The 18,264-nt window shown below is 37.5% G+C and overlaps 1 protein-coding gene across 1 annotated transcript in view; it reads right to left on the bottom strand.

Moving 5' to 3' along the window:
- The window catches only part of LOC136246677 (low-density lipoprotein receptor-related protein 1B-like), a 169,954-nt gene that overhangs the window by 82,280 nt on the left and 69,410 nt on the right, over positions 1-18,264 (bottom strand). The window contains exons 9-11 of the mRNA XM_066038225.1: positions 17,536-17,625; positions 16,923-17,045; positions 13,851-13,973 (exon numbers count right to left, since the gene is read on the bottom strand). Coding sequence (XP_065894297.1) covers positions 13,851-13,973; positions 16,923-17,045; positions 17,536-17,625 — 336 coding nt within the window. The remainder of the gene's footprint in view (positions 1-13,850; positions 13,974-16,922; positions 17,046-17,535; positions 17,626-18,264) is intronic.

The raw sequence follows: 18,264 nt of genomic DNA, 5'->3' as shown, positions 1-18,264 counted from the left end.
TTCTAGACTGTTCTAGAACATTCTGTGTATGTTCTATTAGAAGTCCTCAAAAAAATGTGCACTCTATTAGAGTATTACAATAATATTATCAAATATTGAACTAAATCATGCAATGAAATACATTTAAAAGTCTGTCTTTAATAAACACCATTGTATCTACATAGAAAAGAAGAAATGTGAGTAAAAACAAACCTCAAAGTCAGCCATAGGCTGGTTTTGGGGCCATATACAGTACAAAAAGGAGTGAAATCCACACAAAAACAGCCAAGCTGTGAAAAAATGGTGTGGCCTTAAAAATCCTGGGTGAAAAAAGTTGTGAAATCAAAGGTGGTGGACAAGAAATGGCTGCAATGATGTTAATACTAAAAAATTTAATAATGGCTGTGTGCTTTGTTAAAATTTATTAGCATTAACATCATTGCAGCCATTTCTTGGCCGCCACCTTTGATTTCACAACTTTTTTCACACAGGCTTTTTAAGGCCGCACCATTATTTCACAGATTGGCTGTTTTTGTGTGGATCAAGACACACGGTAGTGTGTCGTGCGGCCCAAGAAGCCGGCGCGCAACACCCATGAGTATATTGACAGGAAGAAAGAAAACACAATTTTCACACCTCCGTAGCTCTGTGCTGCCTTGATGAAACAAGACGATTTTTGCTGTGGACACTCCCCCACCTTCAGTACTCCACATTCCAAATTTTAGCTAAATTGCTTCAAGTGTTCCGGAGATATACGGCTTCAAAAATTGGCTTAATTTCTTCGTTTTTTTTCTTCTTATTTTTCTTCCTCTTTTTGCGCACTTACAAAAACTGTTATAAAATGTAAACGCGATATCCGATTGCCTTGAAATTTGGCACAATGAAGGGGGGTATAAAGGCGCATCTCTGTACCAACTTTGGCTAGGATATGATAAACAGGAAAAGAATTATGATAGATTATTCACGAAAAATAACACCAATATGTTGTCACGCCTACAGGGTAAACCGCGTATGGGAAGAAGTTGAAAATCGGTGGGTGAATAGGTTAACATTTTGTGGTTTGAAAGAAATCGAGCTAAAAACCAAGAAGATACAACGAATAAATCAACAGTGTGTAACAATTACGCAATCGAGATTAGCTAATAAAAAACGACTACTTGCCACGCCTACCAGATAAACCGCTTGGGGTAATGCTTTGAAAATCACTGCATAGATGGAGTAATCATTTTAGAAAGGCTCTTCAATGGTGTAGAAGAATCAGACTTAAAGCCACGGAGTTATAACACGAAATCCAACTTGGTGCAGCAAGTGTGAGATCGAGATACTCTAATAGAGCAGTCATCCTAATAGAGCAGTCACCCTGAAGAGAATTCAAAAGATCAGCTAGAAACAAGTAACCTGTATAGAGATCAGCTATAAACAAGTCAACCTGTAGAGAGATCAGCTACAAACAATTCACCCTGTAGAGAGATCAGCTAGAAGAAGTTACCTTGTAGGGAGTTCATGCAACTATGGAAAGAGATAGTTCAGCTAGAATAAATCACGTTGTAGAGTTCAGCTACAAAGAAACTACCATGTAGAGAGATCAACTACAAACAAATAGCCTTGTAGAGAGATCAATAGAAGAAATTACCTTGTAGAGAGTTCAGCTACAAAGAAACCATCATGTACAGAGTTCAGCTGCAAACAAATCACCTGCAGAGAGTTCAGCTACAAACAAATCTCCCTGTAGAGAGATCAGCTAGAAGAAATTTCCTTGTAGAGAGTTCAGCTACAAACAAATCACACTCTAGAAAGATCAGTTAGAAGAAGTTACCTTGTGGAGAGTTCAGCTACAAAGAAACCATCATGTAGAGAGTTCAGCTACAAACAAATCACCTGTAGAAAGTTCAGCTACAAACAAATCACCTGTAGAAAGTTCAGCTACAAACAAATCACCCTGTAGAGAGATCAGCTAGAAGAAGTTTCCTTGTAAAGAGTTCAGCTACAAATAAATCACCCTCTAGAAAGATCAGCTAGAAGAAATTACCTAGCTTGTAGAGACTTCAGCTGCAAACAAATCACCTGTAGAGAATTCAGCTACAAACAAATCTCCCTGTAGAAAGATCAGCTAGAAGAAATCACGTTGTAGAGAGTTCAGCTACAAAGAAACCATCATGTAGAGAGTTCAGCTGCAAAAAAATCACCCATAGAGAGTTCAGCTACAAACAAATCTCCCTGTAGAAAGATCAGCTAGAAGAAGTCACCTTGTAGAGAGTTCAGTTACAAAGAAACCACCATATAGAGTTTAGCTACAAACTAGTGACCTTGTAGAGACATCAGTTACCTTGTAGAGAGTTCTGCTACAAAGAAACCATCATGTAGAGACTTCAGCTGCAAACAAATCACCTGTAGAGAGTTCAGCTACAAACAAATCTCCCTGTAGAAAGATCAGCTAGAAGAAATCACGTTGTAGAGAGTTCAGCTACAAAGAAACCATCATGTAGAGCGTTCAGCTACAAACAAATCACCTGTAGAGAGTTCAGCTACAAACAAATCTCCCTGTAGAGAGATCAGCTAGTCATTGTAGAGAGTTCAGCTACAAACAAATCACCCTGTAGAAAGATCAGCTAGAAGAAGTTACCTTGTGGAGAGTTCAGCTATAAAGAAACCATCATGTAGAGAGTTCAGCTGCAAACAAATCACCCTGTAGAGAGATCAGCTAGAAGAAGTTACCTTGTAGATAATTCAGCTACAAACAATTCACCCTCTAGAAAGATCAGCTAGAAGACGTTTCCTTGTAGAGAGTTCAGCTACAAACAAATCACCCTGTAGAAAGATCAGCTAGAAGAAGTTACCTTGTGGAGAGTTCAGCTACAAAGAAACCATCATGTAGAGAGTTCAGCTGCAAACAAATCACCTGTAAAGAGTTCAGCTACAAACAAATCTCCCTGTAGAGAGATCAGCTAGAAGAAATTATCTTGTAGAGAGTTCAGCTACAAAGAAATCATCTGTAGAGAGTTCAGCTACAGACAAATCTCCCTGTAGAGAGATCAGCTAGAAGAAGTTTCCTTGTAGAGAATTCAGCTGCAAACAAATCACTCTGTAGAAAGATCAGCTAGAAGAAGTCACCTTGTAGAGAGTTCAGTTACAAAGAAACCACCATGTAGAGAGTTTAGCTACAAACAAATCACCTGTAGAGAGTTCAGCTACAAACAAATCACCTGTAGAAAGTTCAGCTACAAACAAATCTCCCTGTAGAGAGATCACCTGGAAGAAGTTTCCTTGTAGAGAGTTCAGATCTTCCTCTAGAAAGATCAGCTAGAAGAAGTTACCTTGTGGAGAGTTCAGCTGCAAAGAAACCATCATGTAGAGAGTTCAGCTGCAAACAAATCAGCTGTAGAGAGTTCAGCTACAAACAAATCTCCCTTTAGAGAGATCAGCTAGAAGAAATCACGTTGTAGAGAGTTCAGCTACAAAAAAACCATCATGTAGAGAGTTCAGCTGCAAACAAATCACCTGTAGAGAGTCCAGCTACAAACAAATCTCCCTGTAGAGAGATCAGCTAGAAGAAATTATCTTTTAGAGAATTCAGCTACAAAGAAACCACCATGTAGAGAGTTCAGCTGCAAAGAAATCACCTGTAGAGAGTTCAGCTACAAACAAATCACCCTGTAGAGAGATCAGCTAGAAGAAGTCACCTTGTAGAGAGTTCAGTTACAAAGAAACCACCATAATATAGAGAGTTCAGCTACAAACTAGTGACCTTGTAGAGACATCAGTTATCTTGTAGAGAGTTCTGCTACAAAGAAACCATCATGTAGAGACTTCAGCTGCAAACAAATCACCTGTAGAGAGTTCAGCTACAAACAAATCTCCCTGTAGAAAGATCAGCTAGAAGAAATCACGTTGTAGAGAGTTCAGCTATAAAGAAACCATCATGTAGACAGTTCAGCTGCAAAAAATCATCCATAGAGATTTCAGCTACAAATCTCCCTGTAGAAAGATCAGCTAGAAGAAGTCACCTTGTAGAGAGTTCAGTTACAAAGAAACCACCATATAGAGAGTTCAGCTACAAACTAGTGACCTTGTAGAGACATCAGTTACCTTGTAGAGAGTTCTGCTACAAAGAAACCATCATGTAGAGAGTTCAGCTGCAAACAAATCACTTGTAGAGAGTTCAGCTACAAAAAAATCTCCCTGTAGAAAGATCAGCTAGAAGAAGTCACCTTGTAGAGAGTTCAGTTACAAAGAAACCACCATGTAGAGAGTTCAGCTACAAACAAATCACCTGTAGAGAGTTCAGCTACAAAAAAATCACTTGTAGAAAGTTCAGCTACAAATAAATCTCCCTGTAGAGAGATCAGCTGGAAGAAGTTTCCTTGTAGAGAGTTCAGCTACAAACAAATCTTCCTCTAGAAAGATAAGCTAGGAGAAGTTACCTTGTGGAGAGTTCAGCTACAAAGAAACCATCATGTAGAGAGTTCAGCTGCAAACAAATCACCTGTAGAGAGTTCAGCTACAAACAAATCTCCCTTTAGAGAGATCAGCTAGAAGAAATCACGTTGTAGAGAGTTCAGTTACAAAGAAACCACCATATAGAGAGTTTAGCTACCAACTAGTGACCTTGTAGAGACATCAGTTACCTTGTAGAGAGTTCTGCTACAAAGAAACCATCATGTAGAGACTTCAGCTGCAAACAAATCACCTGTAGAGAGTTCAGCTACAAACAAATCTCCCTGTAGAAAGATCAGCTAGAAGAAATCACGTTGTAGAGAGTTCAGCTACAAAGAAACCATCATGTAGAGAGTTCAGCTGCAAAAAAATCACCCATAGAGAGTTCAGCTACAAACAAATCTCCCTGTAGAAAGATCAGCTAGAAGAAGTCACCTTGTAGAGAGTTCAGTTACAAAGAAACCACCATATAGAGAGTTCAGCTACAAACTAATGACCTTGTAGAGACATCAGTTACCTTGTAGAGAGTTCTGCTACAAAGAAACCATCATGTAGAGACTTCAGCTGCAAACAAATCACTTGTAGAGAGTTCAGCTACAAACAAATCTCCCTGTAGAAAGATCAGCTAGAAGAAGTCACCATGTAGAGAGTTCAGTTACAAAGAAACCACCATGTAGAGAGTTCAGCTACAAACAAATCACCTGTAGAGAGTTCAGCTACAAACAAATCACCTGCAGAAAGTTCAGCTACAAACAAATCTCCCTGTAGAGAGATCAGCTGGAAGAAGTTTCCTTGTAGAGAGTTCAGCTACAAACAAATCTTCCTCTAGAAAGATCAGCTAGGAGAAGTTACCTTGTGGAGAGTTCAGCTACAAAGAAACCATCATGTAGAGAGTTCAGCTACAAACAAATCTCCCTTTAGAGAGATCAGCTAGAAGAAACCACGTTGTAGAGAGTTCAGCTACAAAAAAAACCATCATGTAGAGAGTTCAGCTGCAAACAAATCACCTGTAGAGAGTCCAGCTACAAACAAATCTCCCTGTAGAGAGATCAGCTAGAAGAAATTATCTTGTAGAGAGTTCAGCTACAAAGAAACCACCATGTAGAGAGTTCAGCTGCAAAGAAATCACCTGTAGAGAGTTCAGCTACAAACAAATCACCTGTAGAGAGATCAGCTAGAAGAAGTCACCTTGTAGAGAGTTCAGTTACAAAGAAACCACTATATAGAGAGTTCAGCTACAAACTAGTGACCTTGTAGAGACATCAGTTACCTTATGGAGAGTTCTGCTACAAAGAAACCATCATGTAGAGACTTCAGCTGCAAACACATCACCTGTAGAGAGTTCAGTTACAAACAAATCTCCCTGTAGAAAGATCAGCTAGAAGAAATCACGTTGTAGAGAGTTCAGCTACAAAGAAACCATCATGTAGAGAGTTCAGCTGCAAAAAAATCACCCATAGAGAGTTCAGCTACAAACAAATCTCCCTGTAGAAAGATCAGCTAGAAGAAGTCACCTTGTAGAGAGTTCAGTTACAAAGAAACCACCATGTAGAGAGTTCAGCTCCAAACAAATCACCTGTAGAGAGTTCAGCTACAAACAAATCTCCCTGTAGAGAGATCAGCTAGAAGAAGTTACCTTGTAGATTGTTCAGCTACAAACAATTCACCCTGTAGAGAGAGCAGCAAGAAGAAGTCACCTTGTAGAGTGTTCAGTTACAAAGAAACCACCATGGAGAGTTCTGTAAAAAATATATGTATTATATATATATAATTTGTACATTTACTGATAAAATCAGAAATATTTAAAGTACATCTGCTTCATCTTTTCTTCTTCCTGTGGTAAAGAAAAAAGACAGGTTAAAAAAGTCCCAAGGCCGGCTTTGGGGTATACAAATACAAAAAGAAATGAAATCTAATCCAAAACAGCCAAGCTGTAAAAAAACAGTGTGGCCCTCATAAAGGCTATAGTGAAAAAAGATGTGAAATCCAAGGTGGCGGCCAAGAAATGGCTGTGATGGTAGGTTAATGGTAAAAATTTTAATAGCGGCAATTTAGGTGAATTTTTTGCCAAGACCAAGTGGCACAAAAATTCACCTGAATTGTCGTTATTAAATTTTTTACCATTAACCTACCATCACAGCCATTTCTTGGCCACCACCTTGGATTTCTCATCTTTTTTCACCATAGCCTTTTTGAGGGCCGCACTGTTTTTTTACAGCTTGGCTGTTTTGGATTAGATAATATTAGCTGTATGAAATAAGAATAAGGCTGGTTATAGAAATAAAAAGGTGTAAGTTCTGAACAGCTATATTTGTCACAATTATTGTAAACAGTTTCCTCAGCACTTCTGTAACTCTCTCCCCTGCAACTGCCACATGCTGCAACATGCTTTAATCCATGATTACGACAAGAGCATAATGTTGCTACCACATGGATTTGCAGTAAAAAGCTTGCATTTATATTGTACAAATATAAGTAAGGTTTCTGGTGCTAGTCTCATGTCTGTTATCATCAGTTGCATACAGCCTTGATCCTTCTAGTTTCCAGCTCCATTATGGTAATGGATCAAGTTAGTCATTAAGTTTCTTCTAATGAATAACTTGTAGATGCACATGTAAGTTGTGAAAGTGTGCTGCTCTTGCAATCATTTGCACATCATTTACTTCTTGGTTAGGCCAACTTTACCCTGTTCTAATGTTGCAGACGTTGTATCACAGCCACTCTATGCAAGCTTGCAAAATGAGAAGATGTAATTATGATGTTACAATAGGACCTATGTGCCCAATAATGTCATCAATTTCCAATACTGAAATGTTTCCCAACCTTTGAAAGAAAATATATAGATACTTTCTATGTTCTGGTGCACCATGCAGGAGGACAAGAACATCAGTGTCATCAGCTACAACACACTTTACTTCCTTCAACTGCAAATTGAAGTACACATTGAACAATCAGTGTGTCAGCATTCAATTACTGATGCACAACCTGGCCATCATCTCTCAGATATTGGACAATCAATTGATGTTTGCTCTTTTCATTTGCAAGAAAACTTTCTGACTTTTGTATGCATCCATAGGTTCACTTGACTGGATATCTGCACCTGCACATGCCATAACATACCTGGGGATGTTGACAGCCCTACACGCTGATTACACACATACTGATGGTCTAATGCACACTTCAATTTTACAATTGAAGGAAGTAGAGTGAAAGTTGTAGTTGATGACAACAATGAAGTTCTTGTGCTACTGGTGCATGCTGGAAGCAGAATATGACTTAATACATATCTCCTTTCATTCAGAGGTTGTAAAACATTTGAAAATGATGACATTATTGGGCACATACGTAGGTCCTCTCTTCACATGCCTGGGGTAGCTGTGATACAACGTCCACAACATTTTGAACAGGGTAAAGTCGGCCTAATCAGCAATCAAATGATGTGCAAACGATTGAACAGTTAATGATGGATCGTATAATGCAACAATTGCACATGTTGAAAAAGATGGGAATCAGTCTGATTCATTGAGGAGTCTCAGGTATACAAAACAAAGTACATGGAAATGGTGGCATCAGAAAGTTATTACGCATGCGAGCTGTGAAAGTGTGCTGACCCTTGCAGTTGGATGGAGTTTTGAGGATCATTGGTTTTAGCTGATGCCAGAAGAAGTTATTCATTGGAAGGAACTTAATATGGGGCTGGAAACTAGAAGGATTAAGGCTGCAACCAATGATGATAGACATGGGACCAGTCCCAGGGATCCTATATATTTGTACAATATAAATGCCAGCTTTCCACTGCAAATCCATGTGGTAACAATATTATGCTCTTGTTGCAAACATGGATTATTAGTGTGTTACAAAATGTGGGGAAGAGAGTTGTAGAAGTGCTAAGGAAACTGTTCCTTTATGAAAAAATATTTTAAGGATAACACATTTGTGTTCGTCACAAATGACCAGATTTGCAAAAATCGGTTTGCAAATGCTTCCAATTGAGAAACCACCACTTAGCTAGTGTAAAAGCTGAATATCAACCTGAAATTTTCACCAACTACTAAGTGATATTGGTGCTCACTACTGATCAAATTTTAAGTCAATACCATTTTCCAATCTGAAGTTATGAGTTGTCAAAGTTGGTAAATTGGATATGTGTGGAAGATCCACTTTCCTGAATCCAGTCACATATGCCTCAATACTAAATTGGCCATAGAAATTTTTCCCCAAGGTGGATTTTGGATATGTTATTCTATGAAACATTTGCTTTCTAATGATATCAAAATTAGCTTTCTTTGAATTTTTTCTGGGTTCACCACTTTTTTCAGTTATATCTACTGGACTACATTGGAAACAGTGGAAATTGAAAACTGAAACTGAAAAACTGAAACTGAAAATCTAAAATTGGTCAAAGCTTCACATTAACAGGTACCTCTTAACAAAGACCACCTCTGTAATAAGACCACCCGTTCAATAAGACCGCCTCTAATAAAAACACCTCATTATAGTAGTTATGTCAAGTAGGTCCAACAAAAAGGCTATAAGGTGTACTCATAATGTAATAAAGTTTGTATCAATCAATCAGACAATACTTAAAAGTTAAAATGACAGCTGCAGGGTTGTACATAAGGATACACTATCTTACCATGCCAAGACCTAAAGTCCATGGTCATGTCACAATGAAAATGGGGTAATTGCATGCATAATTTACATTGCTGATGCTGGATTTGATAATGGATTTCTCATGAATTGTGTATGATTTAAGAGTTGCATAGTTAAATTAATGATCTTGGACTTTGTGTCTTGGTAATAGTTAGACACTCATGATAGGCATCTTCAAGGATTTAAAAACCTGAGGTGATGTCAATAATTTACCTGCGCCTCAGTAATTACTGATGTCAACTCAGGTTTTTAAATCTTTGAAGATGCTTATTATGAGTGCCAAGACACAAAGTCCAAGATCATTAATGTTGATTTTGTAACTATGCAACTCCTAAATGATGCACAAATCAAGAAAAATCCATTATCAAATCCAGTATCAGCGGAGTAAATTATGCATGCAATTGCTCCATTTTCATTTTGTGGCATGACCATAGACTTTAGGTCTTGGCATGGTAAGATAGTATATCCTTTTGTACAACCCTGCAGCTGTCATTTTAACTTTTAAGTACTGTCTGATTGATTGATACTTTATTGCATTATGAGTACACCTTAACCGGACCTACTTGACATAACTACTATAATGAGGTGGTCTAATTTTTAGAGGCAGCCTTATTATACAGGTAGTCTTATTATAGAGATGGTCTTTGTTAAGAGGTACCCGTTAATATGAAGTTTTGAACAATTTTAGTTTTACAGTTTCAGTATTCAATTTCCACTGTTTCCAATGTCCCTATCAGATTGGAACCAAATTTGCTGCAGAGTTGCCCGCCAGCTAGGGGAGTCCACATTCCAAATTTGAAGGAAATCACTCAAGTCATTTCCGAGTTATGAGCAGCCAAAGTTTTGGTTCTTCTTTCTTCATTTTTTTTCTTCTTTGTGTTTTAGCACACTTGCAAAAATTGCTATAAACGCAAATGCGTACTCCGATAGCCTTGAAACATGGCACACAGAAAAGCAGTCCAAAGGCAAATCCTAGTATCAAATTTGGTGCAAATCCGAGGAACAGTTAAGGATTTATGACCAATTATTCACGTAAAACAAGATTGATATGTTGTCCTGCCTACAGGGTAAACTGCTGCATGGAATGAGTTGAAAATCGTTCTGGGGATAGATCAACCATTGTAGGGGTGATTTTTGGTAGTTTGAAAGCAATTGAAGTACAGATCATGGAGATATGACACGAAACCGAAGGTATGTAACAATTGCATAATTGAAATTCATAAATAAAAATACCAATAATTTTTACGCCTACCAGGAAAACTGCTTAGAGCAGTGAGCTGAAAATGGGTATGTAGCTGGAATAGTCATCGTAGAAAGTCCTTGCAGTAGTACAGAACAATCGGGTTATAAACCACTGAGTTATGATTCCAAAGCAAACTCCATGTAGCAAATGCGAGATCAAGATACTCTAATAGAACAGTCACCTTAATAGAGCATTCAGCTAGTTCATGACTTATCCACAGATTTCTATTACATTGCAAGTTATGTTGTAGGGATTTCAGCAGCAATCAGTTAATATTGTAGACAGTTCAGCTACAAGCAAGTCACCCTGTAGAGAGTTCAGCTACAAATATATCGCTGTATAATTATAATAAGTCACACTGAAGAGAGTTCAGCTATCAACAAGTCATGCACCCTGTAGAGAGTTCAGCTACAACCAATTCACTATGTAGAGAATTCTGCTACAAACAAGTCTTCATGCAGAGAGTTTAACAACCAAAATCCACCCTGTAAAGAGTTCAGCATTACTAATTATAACAAGTTACTCTTTAGAGAGATCAGCTAGAAACAAAAGTGAACTCTGCTAGAAATGTCATCTTGTAGAGAGTTCAGCTACAAACTAACCATTCTGCAGAGAGTTCAGCTACAAAGAAATCACACTGTAGAGAGATCAGCAATAAAAAGCCACCTTTTAAATTTTGGTGTGAGAAAGTTTCTTGATAGGGTCCATGTTTGTGCCAAATTTCCTGAAAATTGAGAGAGTTCAGCTACAACCAATTCACTATGTAGAGAATTCTGCTACAAACAAGTCTTCATGACCCAATATGGAAAATTAACTGCAGGCGTTTAATTAAATGGTTATAACTTACAAATGCAGTCCTCTAGCAAGATGAAAGTTGTACCATTAGATTCTCCATGAACAGGTGAATCCATTGCTTGAGTTTTGTCTTCCAGACCCGCCTTACAGGCCCTTTCTATGACCAGGGTGAAAGTGAAAATGTTTGAAAAAAACGATAGTAAAACACTTGTTCAATGCAAGGCAGACTATTGCCCATCTCTTCTGTCTCCTTAGGAGCTCTAACACGAAACAAACATTTCCCAGCTCCTCATGCTTTGAGGATTATGATGGTACCAAGGTATTTGTCATTATCACCTTCTTTCACTGTGAAACAAGCACTTTAACAATTTACAGAATTTTTTTAGATTTCATAAATATTTCATCCATTGCGTTTAATTGCAGTTTACTGTAAAATTAGACATACGCTAACATATGGGATTCTTGCAGATCCAGTTATGTATGTATGCATGTACCAAGAGTCCATAATAGAGTCCATGATGTCTCTAGTATGGACTCTTGTAAGTAAGTACCTAGCTATAGCCATAACAGTCAACTACAGTATATTAAATTTATACCAAAACAACCAAGCTGTGAAAAAAGGGTACAGTCTGAAATTAAAGGTTGTGGCCAAGAAATTACTGTGATGGTAAGTTAATGACAAAAATTTCAATAACGACAATTCAGTGAATAATCCAGGTGAATTTGTGTTGCCTAGGTTAAGATTCAGAACCAAATTCATCTGAATAATTATTTTTGCTGTTAAAATTTTTGCAATTAACCTACCATCACAGTAATTTCTTGGCCACAATCTTTGATTTCAGATCTTTTTTCAATCTGGCTTTTTGGGGGCTTTTTGGTATAAATATAACTTCTTTTTGTACTAATTATAAGTTGTTCAAAACTTCCTGTTGTAACTTTAGTGATCGTGTCTGATTTTGGAGCCCATCCGATATTAGGTGAGTTACTCTAGTTGGTATTTTTGTTATAACTCCATGACTGTAAATGCAATTTCTTTCAAACCACAAAAGGTTTGTACTATGATAGTTACTCCATGTACAGACCAATGTTCAAGTCATTCCTTCAAGCGGTTTACCATGTGGCCATGACAATAATATAGCTATTGCATTTTTTCAAAAATCACGTACAACTCCCTTGTGGCTGATGTGTATGAAAGTTGGACTGTAAACACGTTAAATTACGTTCTTACTGCACTCCAAATTTAAAGAAAATCAACAAAAGCATGCACAAGTTACAGTGATTTCTCTAAGTGTTGCAAAAAGAAGAAAAAGAAGGAGAAAAATACAAAGAAACTTAGGCGAACTTTGATGACACACATCTCAGTTATGGCTTGACACATTCAGCTCAACTTTGAAATGGGAGGTGCCCCACCTTGAGGGAGTTACTGCAGCATAAATGGTTAATTTACGGTCAGGCACTATGGATGTGTGAAAATGGTGCTTTCTTGGTTCCTGTAAAATACACACTTGTCTGTTGCCCGCCTGCACTGGCTATACTTTGCTGCATGACACACCGTGTGTCTTGATTAGATGCTCTCAGAATGCATTCATTGCAAACTTACCATTAGCTTTGGCACATATTTGCAGACAACTGTCTGCCGCAGCACACAGTCTTTGGAGATTAATGGATTTTATGGTTACAAGGTTAATAGTTAATTAGCCTCTTTGGTGCCAATTATAAACAGCCTTATGATGAAACCCACACAAGCCGTTCTCAACCTGCTAGTGGAAGTTTCTATAAATATGTTGAATTTGATTAAGTATCTAGTTTATTTTCCACTGTACAAGTCAATTTTTCTGTTGTTAACACTTTAGCTTTAGAAGCTCTCAGGCTGAAATTTTGGTTGACCATACTTTAAGCTACTTAGAAAAAGGAATGTAATAAAATGGAATTCAAAAATGCACCAACATGTGGGGTTCTTGCAGATATGATCACACATATTATGTAAATGCAATTATGGGCATGGAACTGAATCGATCAAACATTTAGATCATATATTTAACCTTTAAACCCACATAATCCAGAAAGCTTGATTTGATAAAACACGAACAAAAAACGCACAATACTTTTGTCATTTTACATACATCGTTTTAAATAGGAATCTCTCGTGAAGCGTTTATCCAATCTCTTAGAAATAGAGATTTTCTTATTGGGAAGGCCTACCCTTTGTAACAGTATACAAACTTTAACAAAAAACAAAGAACTCACTGCTACGAAGTGTTGAATCATTCGTTTCCATTCAAGTCTGTATCATTAGTATTCTTGTTGGCTATTTTATCAATCGTGTGATTACTGAATATCAACTGAATTACCATCACATGATGAGTAAGGTGACATCTAGAGAAAGTTCGTACAATGAAGTATGGCTGAGTTACGGCCTTTCTTTATCGATATGCAAAGAAAGAAGACGAAGAGATACTGTAGATCTTTAAAGGCACAGACTGAAGCTCTGGGATGAAAGCATGTGACGAAGGATGGCACAATTTAAACCAAAATTTAATAATGAGTAATGTGGTGTTTGTAGTTTTTAGACAGCTTTAACAGTTTTCGTACTTTAAGAGTTTGCTTGAAGCCATGTGTATAAACCAGTTTTCTGGAATATGTGCTTTTTGATTATGTGTTTTCAGTGCTTGTGCTTTTAAAAACAGATGCGGGTTTAAAGGTTAAGTAACTTTACATAATAATATCTATGTACATAAATACATACCACAATTAGCTTCATCAGATCCATCCATACAGTCACTAATTCCATTACAAACCATGTCAGAGTGGATACATGTTCCATTGTCTTGACATTTTACATCTCCAAGTATGGTGCAATTTCGTGACACTATATAAACAATTATATTTATATGCACAGCCCTGTTGCAAGTTCTGATATCAAACTGATTGGATAAAAGTATAACAAAAAACTAAGAATTTTATGTACCCATAACTGAATTAGGGAGTAAATGTCCACCAGTATATCTGCAGGTGTAGAGGACCTCTCTTCTTTCTCTACTTTACCTAATCAAACTTAAAATTCATAAATTTTCCTCATACGTCTTCATTTACTTTTCTGTAACATTATTATGACTGGTGAACCCATGTATACTGCATCAAAAGAAAGGATGGCACCAGAGGTAATGTTTTTGACTGAATGTGCACCCCAATTATCAATTACTAACTCAAAAGTGAAGTGGCTATTATGCTATGCTTTCAGTTACAGAATTTTTTGCTTCCATGTGAACATTAATTTGCATATTGCAGTACATGTTACATGGTTCACTCAATATGCAAGTGTTCAAACAGAAACAAAAAAGTCTGTATGTTCAGCCCATTTTACAGCATTACAACAAATGAAGAGCAGTAGGAGAAGCTCCTCTGCAATCAATTCAGTTACCACGGAAAATACAGACGATTCCCATTTACAAACATAGAGAAGCCATTGAGCTACCACGAATTGACACCTTGAGCTGTCAGCAAAAATAAATGGGACACAAAAGAGGACAAAGGTAAGTCCATGACATGTACAGTATATGTACTATGGTATGCCAAAAGGCACATGTTGGACTGAAGTGACGTCAAACAGTGAAAAATCAAGTCAGTAGTCTTAGCCATTACTGAGTTTTGCTTGTCTGAAGGAAGGAAGGAAGGAAGGCAGGAAGGCAGGCAGGCAGGCAGGCAGGCAGGCAGGCAGGCAGGCAGGCAGGCAGGCAGGCAGGCAGGCAGGCAGGCAGGCAGGCAGGCAGGCAGGCAGGCAGGCAGGCATTCAACTATCAATTACTAAGTGGCAATTATGCTTCATTTTCAGCTACCTATTTCCTGTCTGTTACACAGCTTCACAAATAAAGCACAATTAGAGAAGGATATTTGTAATTAATCCAGTAAAAATAAAAAAAAACTTGTATTATAATTGTAGGAAAGCCATCACGCAGCAATACCACAAATCAGCATATTGCACTGCCAGCAAAGATAAATGGGACACAAAGGAGGATGCAGTTAAGACCATGAAGCAAGCATTGTACACACAGAATGACAAAAGACACCTGTCAGGATGTCAAACAGTGAAAAATCAAGCCCGTAGCTTAACCATTATTGAGTTATGCTTGTCTGAAGGCGTCAGTCAGTCAGTCAGTCGGTCGGTCGGTCAGTCAGTCAGTCAGTCAGTCAGTCAGTCAGTCAGTCAGTCAGTCAGTCAGTCAGTCAGTCAGTCAGTCAGTCAGTCAGTCAGTCAGTCAGTCAGTCAGTCAGTCAGTCAGTCAGTCAGTCAGTCAGTCAGTCAGTCAGTCAGTCAGTCAGTCAGTCAGTCAGTCAGTCAGTCAGTCAGTCAGTCAGTCAGTCAGTCAGTCAGTCAGTCAGTCAGTCAGTCAGTCAGTCAGTCAGTCAGTCAGTCAGTCAGTCAGTCAGTCAGTCAGTCAGTCAGTCAGTCAGTCAGTCAGTCAGTCAGTCAGTCAGTCAGTCAGTCAGTCAGTCAGTCAGTCAGTCAGTCAGTCAGTCAGTCAGTCAGTCAGTCAGTCAGTCAGTCAGTCAGTCAGTCAGTCAGTCAGTCAGTCAGTCAGTCAGTCAGTCAGTCAGTCAGTCAGTCAGTCAGTCAGTCAGTCAGTCAGGCAATCAGTAGAAAGCTCACTGGAATATATTATTTAAAAAGTTTGCAGCAACCTACATTCGTATTAGAGGAATTTTATGTCATACTAAAGGCACTTTTGGGCTTGCTGCCAAGGCAGTTATACTATGATTTTGTAGTAAAATTGAACTTTGTAAAAATGGCCAGTTTTATTTTTGCTCAGCCAGTCACAATTATCAAATGTTAAACAGCCAGGTTGAATTGTACTTGAATTCTGCGTTAGGATTACTGAACATTATATAAAGAATTTTGTGCTTTTCCAGAGCATGAAGCTAAGTTGCAGTTTGGCACCATTACTTTGTTTATCCTACTACCATTATGTTTGATATGCCAGCATTACTGTTTACCAAGCTGACCAGTTCAGATGAAGGAGCAGAATCCACCACTCAATGAAAGTGGGTTTCTGTTACAAATAAAGTTATTGTTTAAGATATAGTACAACTTCACAACTTCATTTTATGACTTCTTTGTTGTCTAGAGGGGAAAACTACTGGGCTGTTAACGTTTTAGCCCTATCTGGTAAGTACTTTTGGAGTTGTTGTGGTAGACAGCCAAAAGAGCAAAACAATCGATTAATTTGTACAGTGCCTATATGAAAAATATATTACAGGTTCTTAGCTAATCAATCAAAAGTCATGATTGCAATAGGTTAAAGAGTTGGGACTTGTCTCATTGTGTTTACCATGAACTGGGGAATTCATCAAGGTAGCCTATATTTACCCATGTCATCAAGCAAGAAGGCTGTTGAAGCTTGGAAACAGAAGTTATGGTTTACTACAACATGCAAACATGCACACACAACTCACATTTGCTTTGTGGTACGGAAACAAAACAAATATATTCTGCTTTTCATAAAGAGTCAAATGTAGTGGTGTATTAGATGTTATAATTTGAGTATTCTTTCACTGTTTACTGAAGCAATTAAAACGTGCATAAAATCATTTAGGAAGCGCACATTTTTTACCCAATTTGCATATTTCAATAGGATTTATGTAAAAAAACAGTGTCGTATATATTATTAGTGATCATGGTACACACTGCTGCAGCAGTACAGCATTTAGTTTATAGTTTCCCAAAAGCAATATGAATAAAAAAATACACATATATGCTACTTAGGTATGCATTAAGTATGCTAAAAGGAAGAAATGTACACATATGATTACAATTTCTTACAACAGCTTTCTTCATCAGATCTATCAGAACAATCTACTGTTCCATCACACACTTTATAGCTACGAATACAAGCTCCTGTAGTTGTACATCTAAAGTCATCAACTGCAAAGCATTGTCTCTCAACTAAATAACAGAAATCCAATAAAGGAAAATGACCAAATGAATGCTTTAATGAGGTAGTTAACATAAACTACCCTGAAGCTTACAATGACAATGGCATAACTATAGCCAAAACCTGAATGTAGTTATTCAGTATCATGTAGACTACTTTAATTTGTTAAAAACATTTCTTCAAAATATATGTAACCTATTTCTTATACTAAAGTACATGTAAACACATATTTAAAGCCATATTAAATTTCTTAGTCTAAAGACTTTAATGTGAGATGTGCTGATGTGCTGTTCATGTAATATTATAACTAGATATGTCAGTTTCTATAAAATTAATTTAGTGGCTATGCAGAAAGAGGTCTATAAACTACAGTATCTAGTAAATACATACTGTATGTGTGGCACTGCATCTCTATAAATTAAACTACAATTCCATTTACCCTGTACGTATGGAGATGCTGCATTTGCATAGTAGTTATGTATAGGTGTATGGAATACTTACAACAGTTTAACTCATCATTTCCATCACTACAGTCCTCTACACCATTGCATTCAACAACAATGTTCACAATGGTAGCATTTCCACAATCATCTACACATCAGTAAGAAAATTTGTGAAATGTTTATCTATCAAGCAAGATATAATATATGTACCATAGAGTCTGGTACTAGGCACATCTACTAAATAATTTTCACAAAAAATACTAGCTATAATTATCATACAGTATGATAATACTGTACATATATTAGGGATCATGGATGTTTGGGTTTTTCTGGCCAAAAAGATCACCCAAAAACCATCTCCACAATACCATCCTGGTGCCTTGGCAGTATTGGTTGGGGATAGCCAATCCCAAAACTGCCTTCAGTACGACCCTAAATGCTTCTAATTGGTAAAAAAAGATTATTCAATGCAATTTTCTATTGATTGAATAACTGTCTGCCTGCCGGACAAGTGTAACTCATTAACAGCTAAGGCTTCAAGCTTAATTTTTCACTGTTTAATGATGCATCATCCTTAGATGTGGGTTTTGACATACCGTAGTAAATACGTAAAATGCATGTATCATGGACTTACCTTGTCCTCCTTTGTGTCCCATTTCTTTTTGCTGACAGTTCAAGGTGTCGATTCACGGTAGTGAAATGGATGGCTTCCTATTTGTAAAAGAGAATCATCCATATTTTTTGTGGTGACTGGTTTTATTGCAGAGGTTTCTTTATTTGTAATGCT

The sequence above is a fragment of the Dysidea avara genome, chromosome 2 (assembly GCF_963678975.1).
Source record: "Dysidea avara chromosome 2, odDysAvar1.4, whole genome shotgun sequence".
NCBI lineage: Eukaryota > Metazoa > Porifera > Demospongiae > Dictyoceratida > Dysideidae > Dysidea > Dysidea avara.
This window is presented reverse-complemented; position numbering and strand designations above follow the sequence as displayed.